This window comes from Ovis canadensis, chromosome 13 (genome assembly GCF_042477335.2).
Source record: "Ovis canadensis isolate MfBH-ARS-UI-01 breed Bighorn chromosome 13, ARS-UI_OviCan_v2, whole genome shotgun sequence".
NCBI lineage: Eukaryota > Metazoa > Chordata > Mammalia > Artiodactyla > Bovidae > Ovis > Ovis canadensis.
This window is the reverse complement of record NC_091257.1, coordinates 69178307-69202174: the sequence shown is the minus strand read 5'-3', so window position 1 is coordinate 69202174 and position 23868 is coordinate 69178307. Positions and strand designations below refer to the sequence as shown.

Genomic DNA, 23868 nt, shown 5'->3' with positions numbered 1-23868 from the left:
CAGAGCAGACGGGCATTGCGGGGGCACGACTGGGGCTCAGCCCTGGGCTGTGGACAGCAGCAAAAACAGACTGGAAGTGCAGGGGCCACTGTCCAGCACACCTGCCGCCTCCGATAAGCCAGAAAGGTGCAAACAGGCTGGACTAGCAGGGAGCCTGGGTCCCAAATGATGGGGCCCAGGAAGCGGGGATGGGAGGTGGGACAGAGACAGGGCCTGTTTTCAGGCTGGGGCGGCGGTTATTTAACCACCTCAAGCCAACACCAGGCTAGGATGCGCTGCCCGGCAATCCAAGTTAGACAGACAACAGGGCTGAACTTCCTCCAGGGCGGACCAGCAAGGGCCACGCCACTGGGGCGGGGTGGGGCGGGGCCAAGCTGAGCTTGGGGCGGGGCCTAGTTGGCCTCGCAGCCAATTAGGCGGGGCGGGACCGGAGCCTAGCAAGGGAGGGACCGGAGCCTACCTGGGGCGGGGCCGATATCAGGGCGGAGTCTCACCGGGCTGGGGCGGGGCCGAGAGCGGGGCTGTACCACCTTATAAGGGGGACGCGTCCGCGCGTGCGCGCCCTCACGTCTGGTTTGCGGAGTGGCAGACTGCTTTTTCTTACGCAGATGGGCTCTGTGGCCTAGCGCCCCCGTGCCCACCGTCCGTGATCTCACGCCGAGGCCCTCGAGGGGTCGCCGCCGAGGTGGGGCCCGGGCGGCGCGTGGATGAAGTCGAGCGGCCTGAATGGGCGGCCGGGGGCGGCCGGTGCGCGACGGCTGGCGGGGCTGACCGCCGGGCGACCGGGAAGTCGGAAGGGCGCGGGTGGGCAGGAGGCGACGGATAGGACCAGGGGCACGGAGCTAGGGGCGCGCCAGCCACAGGTAGGGCCGCTTTCCGGAGCCCCAGGCCTGCGGCCCAGCGCACAAAGCGCCTTTGTTGTCCCTCGCGGCCGGTTCGGGCTGGTTGGAGCCGCCCGCGCGGAGAGGGCGGGCCGAGAGTTCCGGATCCCCTCCTCGACTTGGTAAACAAACCCGGCCTCCGCCCCTCCCGGGAGCCCAAGAGGCTGACCTGACCCTGGGGTCCGAGTGGGTCGACTCAGCCCGGGTGGGGAGCGCCCTTCTGTGGAGGCAGCAGTGACCGAAGGGGCTCTCCGACCCCCGCGTGCGCAGGTTTCCACCAGCCCGCAAGCAAGAGCATGGCAGCCATCCCCTCCAGCGGCTCGCTCGTGGCCACCCACGACTACTACCGGCGTAAGTCAGCCCCTTGCCCGCGCCCCAGGCGTCTTGAGCTCCCCCGCCTAGAGCTTGTGGGGTCAGCTCCAGTTGCTTGAGAACCTGTATCCGGGTGGGTAGTGAGCTGCTAAGGACCCTTGACACTGGGCTGCGCTGCCGGTGAAGCTAGTGCTTGGCCGGGTGGACTTGAGGCCCGGTACCCCGTGGAGCTGAGCGGACCTCTTCTCTCCAGGCCGCTTGGGCTCCACTTCCAGTAACAGCTCCTGTGGAAGTGCCGAGTACCCTGGGGAAGCCATCCCCCACCACCCAGGTGAGTGCAGTGACTCCTCTGTTCCCAGGTCTGTGCCCAGGGAGTGACAGCAGCACCCTGACTTTGCCTTGCTCCTCTTAGGTCTCCCCAAAGCAGACCCCGGACACTGGTGGGCTAGCTTCTTCTTCGGGAAGTCCACTCTCCCGTTCATGGCCACAGTGCTGGAGTCTCCAGAGCAGTGAGTGTGCCTTTCTGGGGACCAGTGTGGGGGGAGGGGCGGGGACAAGTGGAAACAGCTTCTGACTTCCTGCTCTCCCCCAGCTCGGAGTCTGCCCAGGCCTCCACCAGCACGATCACCTGTGACCTGGCTCGGGAAGCTGTGGGGAAGCAGCAGCCCAGCGGCCAGCCTGGCAAAACCAACTGCAGGCCCCCGTCCTGAGTCACCACCACCAGCTGCCAGGCTTCCTTCCAAGGCGCTAGGCTCATCAGAGCCCTCTTCCTCCCCCTCCCCTGTACCCTCCCTTCCCCTCCTTTCCCCAAGACCAAGCAGGCTGCAGTCAGGGGAAGCAGTTTGGTTTTTAATATCAAAACAGCAAAACACCAAAAAGGAAGTTGAGAGAATACCACTCTCTGCTATCCGAGCCACACGAACGCGCCTTCCTCACACCCCATGACCCTGTGCCTTGCACCAAGTGGACAATAAACTCCAGGAGTGAGCAGCCTGGTGTGTGTGTGTGTGAGAGAGAGAGAGAGAGAGCCGTGTGCTCCCCCACCCCCGAGGGAGAGGTCACTAACCCTCAACCTTCTCATTCCCAGGTGTGAGAGAGCTGGCCATGCTCCCTGGGCCTTCCTGGAACCCCTCCTAGGGGGTGTCCTCTGAGATCTGGCCCAGGTTCATGTGGGCAGACAGCTCCAGTGAGTGTGGAGCCTTGCATCTGAGAAGGGGTGGGGTGCCTGGCTATTTTGGGAAATCAGGGAGAGCAGGCAGTCCAAGAATTGGAGCAGAAGCTTCCAAGGCAGCTGCCGAGGTCAGAGCCCTCTATGTGATTCCACCCCTGGCCCCTCCTGCTGCTGCTATAGGAGGCCGGTGGGGTCTCTACCTTGGGGTCAGAGGGATGCCGGTGCCCCCTGGAGGACCTTGAGGAGGCAGTCCTCAAACTTTTCTCCCACATGTCTTCTGTTATGGGTGTTACCTCCCCTTTTCTCTTGTAGGACACACTCTGGACAGGGCCCCCAATCCCCAGAGTGGATCTGAGGCCCCTGGCACCCCACTGAGGCAGACAGGAAGCAAGTGTGGGAGGCTCCTGTGGGTCCCTCTCACCAGGGAATCCCAGCTTTGGGCAGAGTCTGACTCCAGGACTGTGTGGTGTTGCGGGAGAGGGGTCCTCATCCTCTGCCAGCCTCCTGGGATAGGCCTGAGGGGGGTGGGCTGGTGGTGTCCACATTCAGGGCCAGCAGAGTTTGACTGGGGTGTGGGGTCAGGAGAGGGCAGTTCAGTGAGGCAGTGGACAGAGCTTTGGTGTGAAGTCAGAGGCTTAGAGGGGTGGCCTCCCCTGCTTCAAGGGCCGGACTCTGCTGGAGGGGCCCATCCTCCTCTGGCCACCCCTCCCCAACTCCATTCTAAGTCACATGAGTCCATCCCGAGGCATTTGGGTGGCTAATAGCCCCTAAAGCCTACACCATCTGTCCTGCCTGTCCTCTGTGTGTCCAGGCAGGTTGCAGGCTTGGGGGGCAGGCTCTCCTGTGGTCGCAGGGAAGGCTGGTGGTCAGTGCTAAGGCTGAGTGGGGGGTCCACCTCAAGGATTAGCATGCCCCCCACCCAGTCCTGGCCACATTGTCCAGATGAGACCCCGACACCCCAGGGCAGGTGTTGCCAGGGCAGGTGGACAGGAACAGCACTGGCCCCGGGGAGCAGGTGTCCGTGCCTATCTCTGCAGAGGACTGGGAAATCATGCCCCCTCAAGTCTGAGGCTCAGGCAGGGCCAGGGGCCAGAGGGGGTGCAGCCAAAGCCTAGGTCCCCACCACACGGCCAGGGAGGCTTGACCCTGGTCCTGCTAGTTGGTGGGCTTCAAGTCAGGACCAGGGACAGGTCCATTTTGAGGAAAGGGGTGATCTGGCTCCTGGAGCCTCCAGAGCAGACGTTGGCTGTGGGGTGCCTGGCATTTTGCAGGTGCTGGCGTCGGGGAAAGGGACAGTCCCAGCTCCAGGCTGCATTGGGGAAGGCGTAGGCCCAGGCCTGCCAGAGCCCCTTCCCAGGAGTGTCCAGCTGGTTCTGGGAGTGGTCCATACCTTCAGCAAATCCTCAGTGAATCAGGGTGGCCCACAGCCATGATCTGAGGTCCCTCAGGCCTTGCCTCACTCATGAGGGCTGGCCTGGCCTCTGGGCATCTGTAGGGAGGCTGTGAGCTCAGAGCGGGTTCTCGTACCTGGTTAAGCTGGAGAGCTTCTCCCACAGCCCTTTGAAGTAGGGTCTCTGCTCAGGGTCCTTGTGCCAGCAGGAGAGCATCAGCTTGTGTGTGGTGGGCGGGCACTCTGGGGGGCGGGGCATGCGGTAGCCGCTCTCCACCCTCAGGAAGGCCTCCTGGTTGGACATGCCTACGGTGGATGGTACAAAGAGGCTCTGGAGGCAGGAGGCCAGTACCCTCTGCACACCTGGCACTCCTACCGCCCTCTTTTGGCTGGTGGCCCTGGAAGATACCCAGTGAGTGGTGCAGGGTGGTGTGACAAGGAGGCAGCCCCCTACTGCCCTAATGACAGTCTGCAATGCTGGGGCCCAGTACCTGGATAGGGCGTCTGACCCCTGCTGAAAATCTCATGGAGGAGAACCCCGAAGGACCAGACGTCAGACTTGATGGAGTAATGCCCTCGGGAGAGTGCCTCTGGGGCAGTCCACTTATAAGGGATGTTGTGGTCATAGGAGAGATAGATGTCCTCCTGCAATCAGACACATGCTGGGGGTGGGCCTGGGGGCCACCCCTGCAGCAGGGATAGGCCAGAGGAGCCAGGCATGTGGTGGGCAACTGTGCAGTCAGGACCCACACCATGTCATGGCTTCCTGGGAGCTGAGCTGGCAGACCGTGCCTAGATACCCACAGGCCATGCCCCGGAAAACCACAGTCGCAGAACCCAGTGGAAAGCCTCCCAGAACAAGGGGCAGAGAATCCCTGAAAGTGAGCTTCCAGTGAGCTTCAAAAAGACTTTGGCAGGGGCAGCAGATTAACAGCCAAGCTAGGGGGATGCAGGGTCTGCTTGAGGAGCAGTCAGGAATGGCTAACACTTAGCTCTGGGTGTCATGACTGAAGGAACCCTCTCAACTTCTCAGTGTGTTAATGGGAGTCCTGGAAGTGCTTGTGTTGCCAGCCTGCTGGGCCAGGTGCCTCCCCTACACCCCGCTTGCCTATGCGCCCTGCCCTGCTGTTGCCACCCACCTGCTCAGCAGGGACTTCCGTGTTTGCAGCTTCTGGGCAGAGCTGTCCTCCTAGACTCGTCCAAGCGCCTGCACTGCCCTCCCAGAAGCCTCCTAACCCTGTCAAGGGACAGCTTGGGCTCCATAGCCCATATCTCACCTGAGAACGGGAAGGCCACAGGAACTTCCAGTGGCTCGTGCCCTCACTGCCCATGCCCCGTCCCCTCAGCTCTCTACCCTGCCCCACCCCTACCTTGATGAGCCTGGCCAGCCCGAAGTCCCCAACTTTGCAGATATTGTTTTCCCCCACGAGGATGTTCCTGGCAGCCAGGTCCCGGTGGATGTAGTTCTGCGATTCCAGGTAGCACATGCCCTCAGCCACCTGTGCTGCAATGTCCATCAGCTCCGAAATGGGCAGGGCTTTCTCATCAGAGTCTGCAGAGGCCAGGGGAGGCCAGGGTGAACAGGACCAGCCAGGGCCAAGTCCTCTCTGCAGACTCGTGTGCTCAGGGGAGGGGTTGGGGCAAAGGGCAGATGGCCTGATTTCAAATTGGAACTGTGGAGCCACTGCAGGCCTTGTAGAGGCTGATACAGTCAGCACATAACCCTTTGGAATTTCCTTCTGGGAATCAACACTGAAGAGGTAAGAACGCAGACATATGTACACAGATGTTCAGCCCAGCATTATTTACATGAAAACCTTAGAAGGTGTCAACAACAGGCACCTAAGTGGACATGGCACATCCACGTGGTGGCTCACAGACTACCAGGATTTCATTTCTGATGAACATTTAGTGATATGGGAAACTGCTTGCAATTATCACATGGAAAGTATTCCCAATGTTGCTATATTAAAATAGACCCCCTGATGTGCACACATGCATACTGGGTGTAGTTTATCCTGCGTGCACACTTCTTTCTTTTGCAGCATCTCTGCAGTCAGGCCACGTCTGCACACAGTGGCGCCTCTGCTCACTGGCTGTGGTTGTCTGGTCTGGGTGTTAAGTGACGGCTCTTGTTATAGATGATGAGGTATGTGCGTCAATGAGACACACGGCGTGCGAGTGTGTGTGGGTGTGTGGCTGTGTAAGCATGTTCACAAACACCAGAAGAAGGGACAGTGTCTTCTAGGAAGAGAGAACAGCAGTGAGACTAGGCTGTGTGTCCCAGTAGCAGGAGGGGTGGGCAGCCACACCAAGGCTTTGACTAAAGAGGCCTCAGTTCACTGTGGGTGCAGGAGTGATGGGAGGCTTTTCTTGTCTTTGATCTTATCTGTATTTTGTCAACGAGTGGTACATTCATCACAAGATATTTTAAATCCTTTTGTAAGCAGAAAAGTGCTGAGGAACCCCCCAGAACCCCAGGCTGTCCTGTGCGTGGTGGGGGGTACACATCTGTGCACGTCTCCAGTTCCCTCCAGCGGGCACAGTCACTCTGGTGCCCCCACTCACCCCTCAGCAGCTCCAGCAGGCTCCCCTTCGGCATGAGCTCCGTGACAATGTACACCGGGTCCCCCACGGACGCCACTGCGTACAGAGCCAGGATGTGCTTGTGCCGCAGCTTCTTCATGGCCTGGATCTCCGACTGGAACGTGTGCTGGTGCAGAAGGTCGGCTGTGGGGGTGGGCGGCCTCGCTGGGTGTGGCCCCTGGAGAAGCTGGGGGCCCTCAGCCTGCCCCTGCACCCAGCCACACCAGCAGCAGCTCAGGAAATGTGGACACCCTTCCAGATACCCCATCTCCCAGGCCAGGATGCCAGGTCAGACCCAGCCTCATCCCCACTGTTCACATGGGGGTCTACTATGCCCACCAGCAGCTCTCCCCACACCCCAGGCACCACAGACACCCCCATGGGGTTTACCGCTGCCCAGCTTGATGTGGAGCTAGAACTCCCCCTAGATGTGCTCCCTTGCAGCCCTGGGTCCCCGGTTCCTGAAGTGGGTGATCTGAACCTCTGGTGGTTCATCTAAGAAGAGTCTAGATGAACCTTTTCAGATCTCTGGTGATTACTTATTCTAAGGGCTTTTCTTCCATTTACATTAAGAATTTAAAATTTCCTGTCAGGATAAGTGCACTTGGGCAGCAGCATGAAAGCAGAAAGCCACCCAGACGCCGCACTGGGTGCCGCACATGGTCCAGATCAGGGTGCTGAGTGGTGGGTGGGCTGTCAGGGCCCAAGGCTGCTGGGCCACCCGACCCCCACTGGCCCACTGACCTCGGGCGATCACCTTGATGGCCACTCGGACCTTGTCCTTCCAGAGCCCTTCAAAGACCTCCCCGAAGTAGCCGAAGCCCAGCTTCCTGCAGAGCGTGAACTCCTCCCGTGGCCTCTCCCAGTCATCACAGTGGGGCAGGGGCTCTGGCTCGTGCTGCAGGGACATGGGCGGGGGCACCCGTCCACATGAAGTCAGCCTCAGCCACGTCCTGCTGGGGAGGGTCCTGGTGTCCAGCATGTAGCCGGGCTCACAGAGGCTGCCCCCAGCCAAGCTGACCCCTTCTGTGTCCAGCAGACAAAAAGCACCCTCCACCTGCTCTGAACCAGTGACACTGACCTGATTGCCATTCAGACAAAAGTCCTGTCTGTCTGCTGGCCAGGGCATATGGCCGGAGAGACTCAGGACATGGCAGGAACACAGCTGACCTCTTGCTGACCCGGGGGTGAGAGTGCCCACCCTCCCCCCATGCCCGGCTCTGTACAAACACAGCTGGCTGACTGCCAGAGTCCCCAGAGAGTGTCCCCAAGGGTCCCCAGGCAGTTGAGGCAAAGACCCACACCCATCTCCACTGGAGGGTTCGCACCCCTGTAAGGGGCAGTGGGGAGGCCAGGGTCTGGCATGGGGATCAGGGGCCCCTACCTTCCTGCAGGGTGAGGTCAGCCACAGGCCGTGGGACAGGCTCTGGACCTTGTGGTGGTCCACGAGCTCGGACAGGCCAGGGAAGGACACAGCCTCGTTGAGGTGCAGCCGGCCGGCCCGCCACCAGATCTTGTAGTGGCGCACGGTCTGCTGGTCCCGCACTGCACAGAGTGGGGCACTCATGAGCAGGTGCCAAGAAAGTAAGGACCCAACAGGACCTCGGGACAGGAGCCCAGACCTTGGGGCCCTCGCCCACCAAGGGTCAGAGCTCCCAGGGCAAGGTCTAGACGTCCCAGGGCGGGGGAGAGGATAGGCCAGAGGGGCTGAGCTCTACATGCACGGAGGGTTTAGGGACCAGAAGTCTGGAAGTCAGGCCCGGGGGTGGGGAGGCGGCTGTGGAGCGGGGAGGGCAGGAAGTGGGTACCCGAGAGGACATAATCGGCGCCTGGCTTCTCACTGACGCGGATCAGGAAGGACCCCTGCTCGTTGCCCATGGCCTGCAGTCGGTGCAGAGCTTCCGAGCGAGAGATTCGGCCAAAGAACCACCTGCAGGATGGGGGTACCCTGAGCAGAGCAGATCCCCCCAGTGCCCCTGCCTTGAGTCCCAGCCCCCACCTGACCTGACCCTCTGCCTCCTTGAGTTGTGTTCCAGCCCAAACCCACAGATGCCCTCTGACACTCACTGACCCAGAGCACCCTTCTTTGCCCATTGCCAACCCCAAATGTCCCAAGTGGTCAATTTTGGATACCAGGAAAGGCCTGGAGATCCAGAAGTGGGAAAGGCCCCCCACCACTCTGCCTGGGGCATCCCCTGTCTGTGGGGATAGAGCCCCCCATCCTATGGGTGCAGCGACCCATCCCCAACTTCAGATGTGACTCTGCAGCCATGCACTTGGACCCATCTTGTTTGGGTTTTTTGTGGGGTTGTTTTTTTTTTTTCATTTTGGCCTTGCCAGACAACATGCAGGGTATGGGATCTTAGTTCCCCAACCAGGGATGGAACCCACACCCCTGCAATGGCAGCGCGGCATCTGAAACACTGGACCACCAGGGAAGTTCCTGGGCTACACTGTCCTGTGACCCTGTGGTACCTTCTCCCTCTGGGGCCACAGACACATGGTGCTCAAAAGCCCTGGGATCTGAGGATTCACACGTACCAGCACACACCCATTCTCACACCCCGACTCCCAGCACCAGAGCAGGGACCAGCCTGGACTCTGGAGGGCAAGGTGGGGCCAGTGGGACTCCCCAGGGAACCTCTGCTGCAAGCCGCTCTGCCCTTTGTACCCTCAACCCCTCAGGCCCTGTTGAAATGTGAGCACCCGCACAAGAGGACCACTGCCCAGCACTGAGCCCTGTGGGGTTCACAGCCCACTCCCACCCACCTGCCCAGCACCTCTGGAGTCTCTCCCCTTTGCTCCCAACCCCACCTCCTTGCCTTCTTCCACTTCTCAAATGTGCTGTGTTCCCAGGGACTCGGGGCCTTTGCCCTGGCCATGCTGATCCCGCCTGAGGCCATCCAGTGTGTGCTGTGTCCCTCCAGGAAGACACAGTAGGCACTCCATCAGTGGGGCGCATGGCGCACAGGGACTGCCTACCCAGAGTCCATAGAACCTCCTCGGGTCGTGAGCAGCCCAGGCCAGGCCACTCCTGTGGCCCAAGATTCCTGGGCAGCCCCTCAGGACTGTAGACACCTCCCAGAGCTATCTCGCCAGTGACAGGCAGTCATGCTGGCACAGGAAGCATGTCTGTGGCCCACACTCCGGCTGGCCTGTCTCAACAGCCTTCCCACTCCCTCTGATGAGACCACATGTCTGATTTCAGGTATTTGGAAGGGGAGCAAAGCTTCACTCCCCAGAAGGCCCAGAGTTTGCCCTCTCTGGGTCCCACACCGTGCACTGACCATGGGGAAGCCCAGGGGAGGGACCACAGCCTCAGGACCCCCTCCCCGGAAGTCACACACAGACACCCAGCCAGGGATCCCAAGACCAGGATGGTAGGCCCGGCCTCTCGGGGGGACAGGGGTAGGGATATGGAGCCATGGGTTCCCAATCTGTGGCTGCCCAAGGCGCCTGCCCGCACCCAGAGGCCAGCCACGGAGGCACAGAGCTCTGTCCCCACAGACTCTTTTCCCAAGCTCAAGAGGGGCTGCATAGCCCAGGGATGGGGGTGCCTTGGAGTGACCCACCAGGGCCACAGGGACACTCACGGCTCCAACTCCACCGTCTCTTTCTCAGCCAGGTAGTTGTGGGGCACGTAGCCTTCAGCCAGGGCCCGGCCCGCCCCATCCAGCCGCACGGCCCACCACCACTCCTCCTCCTTTCTGGCCACGTGGAAGAGGTCCCCTGCCCGGAAGCTCAGCTCCTCAGCAGTCCGAGCCTCAAAGTCCCAGAGGCCCACATACTGGGGGCCCAGGGGAGCCTGGCCCTTGGATCCCATGGCTGGTGCAGCAGCAAAACTGGGCCGTCTGGCCTTGCCACCTTCTCCGGTCCAGCTGGGAGCAGCATGTGGGCACGGCTGTTCCCAGCAGTCTGTCCCTGCCCCACTGAGCCACCACCCATATCCCTGTGATGAGGCAGCCGTGCCAGCCACACCTATGCCACCAGGGACAGCCCCGCTCGGGCCTTCTCAGGCACCCTAGGCTCCACCCTGAGGGCCACCCCCTGGGCCAGGTCAGTCTGGGCACTAACTGACCAGTTAACACCTGCCGAGAAAGCTGCCCACCAAGTGGTCACAGGTGCCACTGGCCACGTGGCCAGACCTAAGCGCCAGGAGAGGGGAGAGGGGAGTCACTGATCAGGCAGGAGGTGTGGGACTTGGAGCTGGAGGGGCGGGACAAGGCACGCCCTCCCCCAAACCCCCCGGACTGTTGTGGCTGAGCCTGGATCCCAGGATGGCCAGTTCCCAGCAGCGTCCCCACCAGAAGCCCAGGGCTGCTTCTCTGCCTGCCCCCGGAAGAGCTCCCCCGAGGCCCAGGCACCTCCTCCCCGGCCAGAGGCTGGGGTGCCAGGGACTCTGCCCGATGGGAGGGCTGTGAGGACAATGAGCAGGGACTCACACACTCAATCCTGCTTGTGGGCGTTTTCCCTTTTATTGAGAAGAGACTAGGCACCATCCGCCTCTCTGAGATCAAGAACAAGCCTGCTTGGTTCTGACCAAGGAGGACCCAGAGGGGACGGACAGATGGCTGGGCGGTGAGAAGTTCTGAAGCCCCCACCCCTGCACACCTACCCCCTCACCGTTGGCCAGAACTCTCTGACCCCCTTGCCCTTGGGCCCCGCCCCTGAGCTCTGTCCAGAGGGCCTCCGGTTCTGCCCATCACACCAGCAAATGGGAGGGATCTGAGGCTGAGGCCTGGGCCCTCACTAGGGCATCAGCATCAAACCTGTTTAGCTTGTGCTGATGACATGCCCCTGGGAAACGCCGGTGACCCCCACGCACACCTGCCTCTCCTGTCACCCCACCCAGCATGCTCCTCCCTGCCCAGGATGCCTGCCAGCCCCAGTTCCCACACACCCCAGGAAACGAAGAAGGTGAGTCCTTCAACACGGCTGGAGCCCGAGCCCCACAGGCTTCTTGGTCTGGGAACCACCTGAGCCAGAGGAGCCCAGCCCTCACCCTCGGGCACCCCAGCTCTCCCAGGAGAGGGTAGAGAGGGGTCAGGGGCTGAATGCCAGGGCAGAGCTGAGGCCCAGCTGCCTGGTGTCCCAAAAGCCTCGGGCCAAACCCTCTTGCCCCCTCCCCCATCTGCCTGGTTGAGGATGGTGATGCTGGGGACCATGTCTCAGGCTCTGACCCACAACCAAAGTGATTGGGGCCCTGAAGTGGCCTGTTCTCACTTCCCCTCTCCACTCAAGGGATCCCTCACCCTCCAGGGCCCCCTCCCCTCCCCTCTGGGAAGTCTCCTGCCCCAGTTTCTCTAACCCTGCACAGACTGTTTCTCTGAGCATCTGAGCAGCCCCTGGGGCGGGAGGGTCACTTATCTGCACCCTAGGGTCCCAGCTTCCCATGATGCCTCTGCCCCTTCTGTCCCACAGGCCTCTGGAGCACAGCTGCCAGCCTGGGGCTCCCAGGATGACAGTCGGGAACCCTTAGGGTGGACCCCACCTGCCCAATCCCTGTCCATGTCCATTTCATGGGACTGGAGCCGGCAGGGTGAGGTGAAGCCAACAGCGCACGTCCTGTGACGAAGCCGTGCTTGAGATCAGCCCCAGGGCAGCAGTTGCACCTGGAAACTGGCTGCTTCCTGTCACAGGAGGGCCAGTGGTCACCAGGTGCCCAGACGCCAGAGCATCAGTGTCTGCCCCACCCCAACCCTGCACAGTCAGCCAGCACCCAGGACCCCAGCTCTGAGGCATGATGCCTCCCTGACCTTTGCCCCACCCACAGAGAACCACCCAGAGCGTCACGCAGTCACCTAGTCACCAGTCTGAGCTTCCTGTGGTCTGACAACTCCCTCCCTCCCTCTCTCTCTGCTCCAGCCCCAGGGGCATGGGAAAGGCTCTTTAGCTGGCCTCTGCAGCCTCCCCCACCATCCTGTTCCTGCTCACAGCCCAGGGGGTGTGCTGCCTCTGAATCCCCGGATGTGGATGCCAAGATGCCCTGGGGTGGAGGTGGGCACGTGAGGTCCAGTTCTTCCTCGGGCACGATCCACCAGATGGTGGGCTGAGCCGTCAGGCCCAGGTGGCCCACAAGAGGGAGCAGCTATGCCAGTCTGTGTGCCAAGTGGGGCCAGCGCCCTGGGCCTGCCAAAGCCCTAGCACTGGCAGCTGCAAGAAGGCCACAGCAACCCATCGAGGCTCCTGACTGTGGGAGGGGGCTCGATGAGGCAGGCACGGGCAGGAGGCCTCTCTGCCCAGTGTCTCCCTGAGGTCAGGGCGAATGTGGGCTCTGTCTGGGCTTCTCTGCTGAGACCCTCCCTCTCTGGGGAATACTAGTCACCCTGGTGGAGGACGCCGGTCCCTCTCCTGTCTGAGCGGGTGTCCGCGTGTGTCTGCCTCGTGTGCACAAGCTTTGTGTGTCAGCACGTGTCAGGGTGTGAGGCCCACAGCCAGAGGCTCTGTGGGCTGGCACCAGTTCTGGGCAGCAGGTATTGCTGGCAAACACTGTCCTGTGAGAGGGGTCCCTGGGCAGGAGCCCGGGTCATGTGAGGGTGGGGCGGTGGCGCCTGCTCGTGGTGCCCAGCTTCTCCCGCAGTGTGATGAAGTCTGGCCGCTCTTCCGGGCAGCGCCTCCAGCACCCCAGCATGAGCGCGTAGACCTCAGCCGGGCAGGCGGCCGGGCGCGGGAGCCGGTACCCCCGTGAGATCTGCTGTAGAGTCTCGTGGTTGCTCATCCCTGGGGAGAGGCAGGAAGAGAGGCTGGGCAGGTGCTTCTTCCCTTGGCCTGGGAGTCACCCTGGAGCCCACCTCCAGCCCTGGGCAGACCCTGCCAAGCAGGCAGCCTCCAGGCTTGGTACCCCTTCCAGGCTCAGCAATCCCCGGGCAGGGGGTGACTCCTCCTCCAAGCTGGCTCCCATGCTTCCTTCCTTGGACTACCCTTGCCTCCTGCCTTGTGCTGCCAGGAGACCCACCTTCGTAGGGACACCGGCCATATGTGAAGACCTCGTAGAGCAGTACCCCAAAGGACCAGACATCAGACTTGGGCGAGTACACGCAATAGCTGGCTGCCTCAGGAGCCGTCCACTTGACGGGGATCTTGGAGCCGCTGCGCAGGGAGTAGACGTCATCCTGGGCAAGGGGAGACCAGTGGCGCAATGGGTGGAGAGGCAGCCTCCCCCCTAGCCCCTGAGTCGCCCAGCAGCCCATGGCCGGAGCCCACGCTGACCTTGAGCAGCCGGGCCAAGCCAAAGTCAGCCACCTTGCAGGCCAGGTCATCACCCACGAGCACGTTCCTGGCAGCCAGGTCCCTATGCACGATGCGCTGCTCCTCCAGGTAGCTCATGCCCTCGGCCACCTGACAGGCAAAGGTCAGCAGGAAGGGTGGGCTCAGGGCCTGGCCTTCGGGGCCTGCAGGCAGGGCCGACAGTCAGGCGGCAGGCGTCTGCCCTAGTCACTGCCCTCCGCACTTTGGGGTCCCCAGCTCTAAGTCAGGTTGAGGACAGCACTGCCTGCCAAGGCCGGAGGGGGACACTGGTGTTGTGGTTCTGTGTCAGCCTGACCCTGGTTCCCAACCAGAAATAGAAACAGACCAAAGTGGGGGAGGGCTGCACCCAGGGTCTGATGGGGTCCATGCCAGAACTAGTGACCTAGTGTAGGATTAGTGACCCAGAGGGGCCCCACCTGGAACTGCAGTGTCCAGACCCCGCCCAGCCTCACTCATGTCCAGAACCAACCCCGGCCATATGGGCCTTAACAATCGGCATTCAATAAAAAGGCCTGGAGGACCATCAGGAAGGGTGAGGGCATCCCCATCCCCACTGTGACACTCACTGCCCAGGAAGGCCTGCAGGCTGCCCTTGCACATGAGCTCTGTGACGATGTACACGGGCTCACCCGCCGAGCACACCGCATGAAGCCGGATGAGGCGCTCATGCCGCAGGCTCTTGAGCGTTTGGATCTCCTGGGCCAGGTCGGCGAGCTTCACGTCGCCTGTGGGACAGGGCAGCATTCCAGGATCTGCCATAACCACCACCACCCACTGCTACCACCCTGGGCTCTGGGGTCCCACCCACCTGGTCTGATGACCTTGACTGCCACGGGCATGGAGCCCAGCCACAGGCCTTCCCACACCTCCCCGAAGTAGCCTTCGCCCAGCTTCCTCCGCAGGGTGAACTCCGAGTGGGGCCGCTCCCACTCGTCCTGCTCAAGGGACTTCTGCAGGGGTGGGAGCACTCAGGTCCTCTGCCTGTGGCTCCTTGGGCAGAGTGCACGGCTTCTCCTGGGGCCCTGGGCCTCCAGCTCTCTGCCCCTGTGCCCCAGCACACACTTGCCTCCGACCCTGCTCAGGGCCAGGGGCCTAGGTGCTGACCTCTGGAGGCCTGACCCTAATTGCTTCCGGACCTAAGTGGCACCTTTGCCGGTGCAGGCATCCATCCACACTCATTACTGTCCCATCCAGGCTGTCATTAAGGGACCAGAAGAACCAGATGGCTGCTCGGCCCCTGGCAGGACTGCTTGACTGGGACCATCACAGATACCATGGCTCCAGCACAGGTGTGGCCGTCCCGACAGGCATCTCTTCCCACGGCCTCCACGCTGGCCTGGGGCGGCTGTGGGTGCCATCCCTGGACGCCTTCCCCAACTTGCCTCCCCCCCCCACCCTCCTGGTTGCTCCATGGCAGAGCTGGGCAGGGAGGGAGGGCATCTCACAGGCCTCATTCCCCTCCCTGCTCAGAGAAGAGAATCCCATAGGGATGAACCTGTGAGAGCAGACCCTGCCCTGCGACCAGGGCAGGGTCGCAGGCAGAGTGCAGAGGAGTCACAGGAGCTTCACCCAGGGTTGGGCTAAGCCAGCCGGACACATGCTGAGGAGTGTCACGGGCCTGGCGAGGGGCAGCCTGGCGGAAGGGGTGGGGATGGGCCCACCTGGGGTGGGCAGGGCAGAGGGGGACAGGCGCAGCTGGGGCGGGCAGGGCAGGAGGGGGACGGGCCCACCTGGGGCATGCACAGAGGAAGGGATGGGCCCACCTGGGGTGCGCAGGGCTGCAGCAGTGGGCTCTGGATCAGCTTCCAGTTGGCCTTGTAATATGCCAGCAGCTCATCCAGACTGGGGAAGAGCTGGTCCTTCTGCAGGTAGAGGCTGCCGTCGACCGCCGTGGAGATGCGGTAGTGGCAGACTTTGGTCTGGGACCGGACTGGGAGGGCGCAGAGATGGAGACCCCATCTTGGCTGCAGCCCTGACCCTCCCACCATCTCAACCAGGCCACCCATACCATTGGCCCCAAAGTGGGCTGGGGGCTGGCACTGCCTGGGGAAGCCACCACCCCAAGGTCAAGGGCACCCTGGTACCTGACAGTGAGAAGTCCCCACGGCTGCTCTCACTGGGCCGGACGAGGAAGGCCCCTGGCGCATTTGGGGGGGACAGCAGCAGCTGCTGGGCCTGGGTTCGGCTGATGCCACTGAAGTACCAGCTGCAAAGGGCGGACACAGCAGTCCCCATACTGGCTCAGCCCTGAGACACCCATGATTCCCATGGGTCAGGCCCCAGATGCCCACTCCATGCAGGAGGTAAAGAGAGGAACCTGGTGCCTGGTACTGGGGACCCAGTCCGGGGTCTGCACATGCCCCAGCCCCAGGGCCCAGTCTCTGGAGTCCTTGGGGACTGGGCACAAGGTGGGGGCACCCAAAGAAAGGACCAGATAGACAACCTGGGAGGGGCTGCTGCTGGAACCTGGGGTGAGAATGGGGCCTGGAAGAACAAGGGCAGAGACAGGCCTACCCTGGCACAGATAGACATCGGAGCCCACTCTGGGGCTCTATGGGGAGGGGGCCAGCAAACAACATGGCCAGAGTGAGCAGTGGGGCTGAGCTGAGGATGAGGCAGGACAGGGTGGGGTAGGGTGATGGTGGGAGGGGCAGAGGTTTGTTAGGAGGTAAAATCAGTGGACATCTGGGGAAGGGTCAGGGACCTGTGGACGTGGTTCCCCCAGACAGGCCCTGGGTGGATGGCAAGCCGGAGACACACTGATTTGGAACCAGGAGGCCCAGCCCCAGGCATCTGCGGGCTCCATCCACTGAGGGACCCCTGCAGCCAGCCCCTGCCTCGGGAACCCTCTACCCAGGAGAGACTCTTATGCGGGGAGGGGCTATAGAGGACAGTCCCAGGTCAGCAGTGCTTCCATCTCCCCCGCCCCTGTACCCACATCAGGGCCTGGGGGGCAGGGCTGAACCCCCATGTACACCCAGACTTCTGATATGTTCTTGGACTCTAGGCCCTGGTTGCGGAGCAATAGGCGAGATAAGCCTGGGATATCCTAGCATCTTGTAAAGTTGAGGGATCTCCTCCTGCCTGGCTGGCCCAGGGGACAGGCAGCCAGGTGTCCAAGGGTAATGACACAGCAAGTGTGGCAGCCCTTTCATCTGCAGCCCAGACAAACAGTCATTAGCTAGTCCTCCAAGCAGCCCTTCCCCTCCCCTGGACCCTGCCCACCTCCAGGAGCTGCTGACCCAGTCTGTCCTCCGCCTGGAGGGACTGTGGGCCCCCTTCCCATCAGAATGGCTTGGGGTGGGGCTGGAGTCCCCTCCGAAGGCACCTTCCTGTGACTCAGGCTTTCTCCCAGATCTACATCTCCAGGAGACAGTGGGTGCCCCAGGGGTCCCCAGGATGCCGGAGGTAGCCTGAGTGACATGAGACCTGCTGCTGGTCTGCAGAGACCCAGCTGGGTACAGGACCTGGGGCCCATGTCAGGGCACGGTCTGGGCACCCTCCCTTTGCTAGCCCTGTTCACCAGCCAGTTTCTGGCCTTTCTCAGCCGGCATGTCACCTCTGTGGCACCAGGACTGGGAAGAGGTGCCTCTGCCCCAAGGGTTCCCCAGGTGCCCCCTCCTTCTAGAAGGTAGGGATGACAATGGCCAAGACATTCAGAGGAAAGACAGGTAGGGGCCATGCCCGGGGTTTGGGTCAAAGGCCCGTGTACTCTGTCCATAGCCATATGGTGGGGACCTGCCCGGCACCGGCACACACTGTGTCCTGTGGACCCTGAGCCTGGGCCAAGAGGTCAGGGAGAGGAACGGGCAGGGACTCTGGCAGGAGTGGTTAGGTGGGGCCGCGAGCCGGCTGGACGGTGTGTGCATACTGCACCCACCACGCCTGCCTGCTGGCACACGGGGATTCAGACCTGGTGTCCAGCAGTGTTTGCTCTGAGGAGCCTTCTGGGAGAGTATCCAGCCTCTGCTCCCTGCCATGACCACACAACTGGCATGCAAACAGCCAAGGGTCCATGCCAGCCACTCCCCACCTGTGGCCTGCCCTGGCCCTAGGGGCCTTAGGCACTCAGTGGAATGGGTGGGCTCTCCCATCTGTACCCACCCCCTAAACGAGCCTCTTTGGGAGCAATCCCAAAGACCAGGGCCATGTCTGCCCCATGCCTGGCCCAGAGCAGGAGGGAGGAGGCCAGGTGAATGTGGACAGGTGAGGGGGTGGACAAAGGCACAGCTCTGACCCAGCTTATCACCCCTTCCACACTGAGGTCACTATCTCACCCCTCACAGCACAAGAACGGCCTCTCTGCTCACCCATGTCCTCACCACCTCACTGCATCCTAGTCCTCAGCCCCCCGCCCCCAAGCAATGACCACTGAGCAAACACTGCTGTACACCAGGTCTGAATCCCCATGTGCCAGCAGACAGGTGTGGAGGGTCCCGTATGCACACACCGTCCAGCCGGCTCCCGGCCCCACCTAACCACTCCTGCCAGAGTCCCTGCCTGTGCCTCTCCTAGCGGAATCAGGCGCCGGTCTTGTACACCATCCCGGCACCACACCTGCGGAACTTGCTAACCTCTGGATGGCGGGGGCTGAGGAGTGATGCTGGATGTGCAGGCCTCAAACTACCCTGCACTTATTACTAACTCCCTAGAGCAGGTGGTACTCACGGCTGGTCTGAGAGCGTCTCAGGAGCCACCTTGGCCACGTAGGTGATGGGCACCAGGCCAGTGCAGGGCCAGCCCGAGAGCTTGCGGGCCAGAATGCAGCCGCCCTCCTCCCTGAGGGCGTGGAGCCTGTCCCCGCGGCTGACGCTCAGCTCCTCCGCGCGCTGCGCCGTGAAGTCGCACAGCGCCCTGAAGAGCTGCGCGGGCGCCGGGGGGCTGCAAGGCTCCGCGGTACTGGGCTCCTCTGCGGCGGGCTCCAGCTCCAGGTCAGCCTCGGGGTCTGGGAACCGCGGTGCGCCGGCCGGCCAGATCTTGTCCCAGAAAAAGGACAAGAAGGCCAGCCTCTTCCTGAGGAAGGTCTCCATGCCTGGTTCTGCAGGGGGCGGAGGGGGCGCAGTGGCGGAGCTCTGGGACCCCGACGGGGAGACACTGGAGGGGCGGTGGGACGGCGAGCGCTGGGGCGGGGTTGGGGGGGACAGACGCTACAGAGGCCCCCGCCAGCTCCCTGCGGTGCTCAGAGCAGCGCTGGGTGGCCCTCCAGCGCCGGCCACACGACAGCCGTTCCTCTCCTCGACCTTTAGGTTGTCTCGCCGGCAGGACTGGTCCCCAACTGCTCCAAGTCTCGTGAAGGTGGGGCGGGCTCAGTCCCGGGACAAGCGTCAGGGAGGGACTATGGGGCGGGGTCCCGACGTGGGGCCGTGGTGGGCGGGGCCTCAGGGTGGGGCCATGGTGGGCGGGGTCTCGGTGGGGCATGGTGGGCGGGGTCTCATGGGCTGTGAATGGTGTAGCTTGGGGAGGTCCCTGTCGGGAAGGGGCAGTCTGCATTTTGACGGTCAAGGTCACTCTCATGGTGTGATCTTGTAGGACAGTTCTGCAAGCTGGTCCCCTCGGGAAACGGGCAGAGGATACTTGGGATCTCTGTGTTATTTCTTGCTGCTGAATCTCAAAATTGAAAGTTTAATTTTAAGAAAATAGCTGAGAACGAGAAATTTTAAAAAAAGGATGAAGTCAGAGATGGCAGAGGTGAGGACCTGCCTGACCCAGAAGAGGAGGGTAGACTGCCCTGTCCCCTACATTCTCTCTGTGAGTGGGCCGCACGGGTGGACGGTCTTTCTCTCACTGCTTTTCATTCCCTTCCCCACTTTCCAGCTCCCCGCCTCTCCCTCAACTTTGAGACAGCATCCCCTTTCCAAATAATTCAACTCTTGCTTCTCAGACCCCTAAATAACGACATAACAGATACAACTTACAGACTAAGCGCACCCCCCACCCCCAACACGGTGACGGGCGCTTAGCCCGGCAAACCCTCTTCCCATGAGTGAGGTCACTAGGAGGGGTGGGGGAGGGGCACCGTGGAAAGGGAGGCTCTGCCAGGGGAGGGGAATTCAGAGACAGACATCCTATGCTGGAAGGTACCCACCATTGACCTACAAGGGGGTGGAGGTAAGGGCCCTCCCTTGACTGCAGGAGGCTTCCAGGTCGTGACGGGGGAACGCGCCCTGGCAATCTTCCCAAGTCGAGGGGGCCCAATCCCCACACTATAGGCTCTCCGCCCACCCCGCCCTCTGGGCAGAGCGTCACAAAGACCCGCGGTCCCCATGGCAACCCGCGGGAAGCCGCGGTGCGAGGCTAGGCGCCCCTGGTTCCGTGCACAGTAGGCAGCGCTGCTCCGGGAGGCAGGGCAAGTGGGCGCGCCGGGAGGCGGGCTAGGGGGGTGAAGGACGAGGGGAGTGTGGCGGAGGTGGGAAGGCGGGGTCTGGTGGGGGTCGGTTGAGGGGAAGTGGGCCCAGGGCCAGGGGACTGTAGGGGGTCCCGGAGGCGGAGGAGGGTGTAGGTCTGGGTAGCGGGCCAGGGCAGGCAGCTTCTTTTCCTGAGTTTAACAGCAACCTCTCCTGGCTTTTTCCATGGAGAAACTGGGGCCGTCTGGAAGCACCTCTGACCTGTAGTCCTACCTGGAGCTAAAGCTCCCTCCAGAGGCGGCTTGAATCTGTCCCAACCTTGGGCTACTGGGCTACTGAAGGACGCAGGCCAGCAATCCTAGTCCTGGTCTGTTGCACCTCAGCCCAGACACTGGTGCTGCTGTGCCCAGTGTTGGGTCTGCCGCCTCTGTCCCAGGAAGGTCCTGGCATCTGGGGAGGGAGACCGACTTGGGTCCCAACCTCACTCTGCCCCTTGGGCCTCTCACTCAGCCTCTCAGCTCCCGTTTGTAACTCATCCAACTTTCTGGGTGCTGGACAACCTCAGACCTCCCAGTGAAACCACGGGGTCTGTCTCACTGTCCTTGGGGGTGGCTGGGACCTGGGGCAGCAGCCAGGAATGCTGACCCCCTTTCTCCAAGGAGCCCCAGCCTTGTGGTCAGGACCTGCCAGGCTTGGGAGCACAGCTATGCCCAGCTCTGGGGCGCTCTGGACCCTCCTACAGAGGGGAACCTAGGTGGAGGAGGGGTGCAGAAGGAGATAGACTCTGGGGTCTACACTGGGCTCAAAGCCTGGATTGAGAGCAAACTACCAAGTGTTCTGGGCTCAGGCACCCCATCTGTGAGCAGGGGCACCGTTCAGGGGCTTTTCTTATGGGCTCAGGAGGCTCCGTAATGAGGAACAGGCATGATTACTCCTCAGAGCTGAGGCCACCTTGCCTTCTGGGCTGGCCCTGGGCCTCTGCCCTGCACCTGCAGTGGGGTGTGGACAGTCTGCAGGACAGTGGGGTCCCCAGCTGGGGTCTGGTGATGCTCAGACAGGATCACTCTGAATCCTGTCGACAGCTCCAGAGGAGCAGTGTAAACCCCATTCCAGATGGGGCTACACAGCTAGGCAGTGGCTGGATTTTCCAAAGCACAGGCCCAGTGCCCCTGTCTCAGCCCTTCCCTGTGTCATCACAAAAGACCATCAGTAGAGTGTCGGCCCTACAATGTCCACTTTTATCCAGATCTTCCGCCTGCCCACCTGGCCCTCCAAGCAGCCTCTGTCCAGAGAGATGAGCCCTCCTCACAAGCCTCCTCCCGCTCCCACCCCCACCCCCACCCCCGGAGGCCAGAGAGCCCAGCATGGGGGCCAGTGGGACTGAAGTCACACACAAACACTGCCCTGAGTGGGCCCCGGGTGGGCGGCAGAGGCCAGTCTGAGCATTCCGTTCACGTCCTGCCCTCTGCCCCCTGCTCCTAGACCATGAACTTCCAGGTGACAGGCCTGGGCCTGGACAAAATGAAGCTGGACAGTCCCCAGTCCTTCCTGGAACAGGAGGAGGTAGAGGAGGCCGAGGATGGGCAGCTGCTGGAGCCCGAGGCTTGGCGAACCTATGTGGAGCGCCGCAACACTCTGCAAGAGTTCCTGACCTCAGACCTGAGCCCCCACTTGCTCAAGCGCCACCATGCCCGCATGGAGCTCCTGAAGAAGTGCTCCTACTACATTGAGATCCTCCCCAAGCACCTGGCTCTGGGCGACCAGAACCCACTGGTGCTGCCCACCACCATGTTCCAGCTCATTGACCCATGGAAGTTCCAGCGCATGAAGAAGGTGGGCGCTGCCCAGACCAAGATCCAGCTCCTGCTGCTTGGGGACCTGCTGGAGCAGCTGGACCATGGCCGCTCCGAGCTGGATGCCCTGCTCGAGTCGCCAGACCCTCGGCCCTTCCTGGCAGGCTGGGGGCTCGTGGAGCAGCGCCTGGCGGACCTGTCGGCTGTCATGGACAGCTTCCTGGCCATGATGGTGCCAGGGCGCCTACACGTCAAGCACCGCCTAGTGTCTGACATTGGCGCCACCAAGATTCCCCACATCCGGCTCATGCTGAGCACCAAGATGCCCGTCATGTTTGACCGCAAGGAGTCGGTGGCCCACCAGGACTGGGTCAGCCTGCGCTGGTTTGTCACCATCCAGCAGGCTGTGCCAGAGCAGTTTGAGCTGCGCTACAAGCTGCTGGACCCACGGACACAGCAGGAGTGCATGCAGTGTGGCATTATCCCCGTGGCCGCCTGCGCCTTTGACATCCGAAACCTGTTGCCCAACCGTGCCTACAAGTTCACTGTCAAGAGGGCGGAGAGCTACACGCTGGTGTATGAGCCCTGGAGGGACAGCCTCACCCTGCACACCCGACCAGGGACCCCTGAAGGGCCCGCCCCCAGTAGGCTGGGCAAGCTGGGCCCGTCCCTGATCGCACCTTCCGAGAGATGATTTTCTAGTATTTATCCACTAATAAAGAGGAGTATAAACACACATACACAATTAAAGAAACAGACTTACTTACGTTTTAGAGGTGGTGGCAGCCACATGAGTGTTTTTTCCTGACTCAGCACAGCCCACCCATGAGTCCCGCCCCCTCCAGCTCCTGCTCTCTTTTCCGGCGGGGAGCCCCAGGCTGGCCTTTGCAGGACACTGACCCCTGTAACAAGAAGCCTCAGCTTGCCTGGCACATGGCTGCCACCATCAGCGGTGAGAACGGCTCCAAGGCTCTGGCACCTCCGCCCCAGCCCCTCCCATGTGCCCCCAGCTCCTTCCTATCACAGTGAGCAGCCATGTGACCTGGGAACAGGCTCTGGCCACCTTTCTTGCCTCCTAGGCTGGGGTTTCCCAAGGCAGGTGGATACCCCCAAGTCCTGCCCAAACCTCATTGGAGGCAGTCATGGCCCCATTACTATCTCACCTGTCAAGGCCAGGGGGCCCAACAAGAGCACATTTTATTTTGTTTTTAATGAAAAGTATTGTATTCTCCCCAAAAGAAGCTGAAGTTCATCTGCAGCCCCATCCTTAGGTGGATGAGGATCCTAACAAGGGAGACTGGCAGGGTACCCTGCCCAGATCCAGGCCAGTGGGCAACTGAGAGAGTCTGCCCTTGCCTGCCAGTGGTCAGCTCGGTCAGCAGCTTGCTTGCTGCCTGTGCACATACCCACTTCGGGAAGGTGAGGAGGATGCCGGCGGCTACCTGCTCTGGCAACTTGGCCCTGCTCAGGTCCAGGAGGGACGGCATAGTGTACCCTGGCTATGGCTGAAGAAGACTGTTCACAGCAAAAGGCCCAGAGCCGTCCCCAGTACATGGCCAACCAGCCTTCTGTCGCCCACCGTTCACACCAGAGCAGCCACTAGGACTTCAGGCCTCTGGAAGGATATGGTGTAGCCAGGGCAAGGGGGTCAGAAACAGAGCCCCTGCCCCACTGAAAAGCAGTTTGGTGAGAGAGGGGACCTCAACTGGGTAAGAGAGCCCAGCACCACCCTCCCTTCCCAGGTATGGACAGTGTCTTCTGCAGGGTTGGGGTGTCTTCACCTAGGGCTCCCCTCCCAGATCTCTCCAGGCGCCTGCTTGCTGCCACGTGCCAGCCAAGGGTTCAGCTAGATTGTCACGTGGTCTGTGGCATCATGCGGCTATGTCAGGGGGAGGGGAACTCCCTCCTGGGTGTCCTGCAGATGGAGTCACCCCAAGGCTTCCAGGGATCCAGAGCAGTGGAGGGTGGGGCATGGGGACGAGAAGCCTAGAGGGGAGAGGAGCAGGGGCCAGCCAGGGGACCAGAGATGGGGGTTTACGCTGGTCATACTGATCCAGAGCCCAGCACACTGGGGTGAGAGCTCGCCAAGGGAGGAATGCATGGGTTCTGAGTCCTGGCACATCTAGGGGCCTTCCAGGGTCCA

The 23868-nt window shown here is 61.9% G+C and overlaps 4 protein-coding genes across 8 annotated transcripts; 2 read left to right on the top strand and 2 right to left on the bottom strand.

Moving 5' to 3' along the window:
* Positions 1–387: 387 nt before the first annotated feature.
* PPDPF (pancreatic progenitor cell differentiation and proliferation factor) lies at positions 388–2183 on the top strand. Of its 3 annotated transcripts, none has more exons than XM_070289254.1 (5): positions 388–685; positions 1152–1232; positions 1447–1524; positions 1606–1702; positions 1786–2183. In XM_070289254.1, the coding sequence occupies exons 2-5, from the start codon at positions 1178–1180 to the stop codon at positions 1901–1903; spliced, it is 348 nt and encodes a 115-aa protein (XP_070145355.1). In that variant the 5' UTR covers positions 388–685; positions 1152–1177; the 3' UTR covers positions 1904–2183. The 3 variants fall into 3 exon arrangements, with proteins under 3 accessions (XP_070145355.1, XP_070145356.1, XP_069402795.2); XM_070289255.1 differs by having other exon boundaries at positions 407–1003; XM_069546694.2 differs by having other exon boundaries at positions 525–747.
* Positions 2184–2452: 269 nt separating this feature from the next.
* Positions 2453–10163, bottom strand: PTK6 (protein tyrosine kinase 6). The gene is made up of 8 exons (XM_069546692.1): positions 9934–10163; positions 8149–8270; positions 7725–7885; positions 7085–7238; positions 6323–6484; positions 5125–5306; positions 4246–4399; positions 2453–4060 (listed from the first exon to the last, which is right to left on the bottom strand). The coding sequence occupies exons 1-8, from the start codon at positions 10161–10163 to the stop codon at positions 3873–3875; spliced, it is 1353 nt and encodes a 450-aa protein (XP_069402793.1). The 3' UTR covers positions 2453–3872.
* Positions 10164–10796: 633 nt separating this feature from the next.
* Positions 10797–18618, bottom strand: SRMS (src-related kinase lacking C-terminal regulatory tyrosine and N-terminal myristylation sites). Its single transcript, XM_069548885.1, has 8 exons — positions 18257–18618; positions 15673–15794; positions 15352–15518; positions 14397–14538; positions 14155–14313; positions 13550–13731; positions 13296–13452; positions 10797–13060 (listed from the first exon to the last, which is right to left on the bottom strand). Exons 1-8 carry the CDS (start codon positions 18616–18618, stop codon positions 12867–12869), a joined length of 1485 nt encoding a protein of 494 aa, XP_069404986.1. The 3' UTR covers positions 10797–12866.
* Positions 18428–22498, top strand: FNDC11 (fibronectin type III domain containing 11). Of its 3 annotated transcripts, XM_069548888.1 has the most exons (3): positions 18428–18519; positions 18835–18883; positions 21415–22479. In XM_069548888.1, exon 3 carries the CDS (start codon positions 21418–21420, stop codon positions 22417–22419), a length of 1002 nt encoding a protein of 333 aa, XP_069404989.1. In that variant the 5' UTR covers positions 18428–18519; positions 18835–18883; positions 21415–21417; the 3' UTR covers positions 22420–22479. The 3 variants fall into 3 exon arrangements, with proteins under 3 accessions (XP_069404989.1, XP_069404988.1, XP_069404987.1); XM_069548887.1 differs by lacking the exons at positions 18428–18519; positions 18835–18883 and adding an exon at positions 19065–19276 and having other exon boundaries at positions 21415–22498; XM_069548886.1 differs by lacking the exons at positions 18428–18519; positions 18835–18883 and adding an exon at positions 19065–19336 and having other exon boundaries at positions 21415–22498.
* Positions 22499–23868: the final 1370 nt, after the last annotated feature.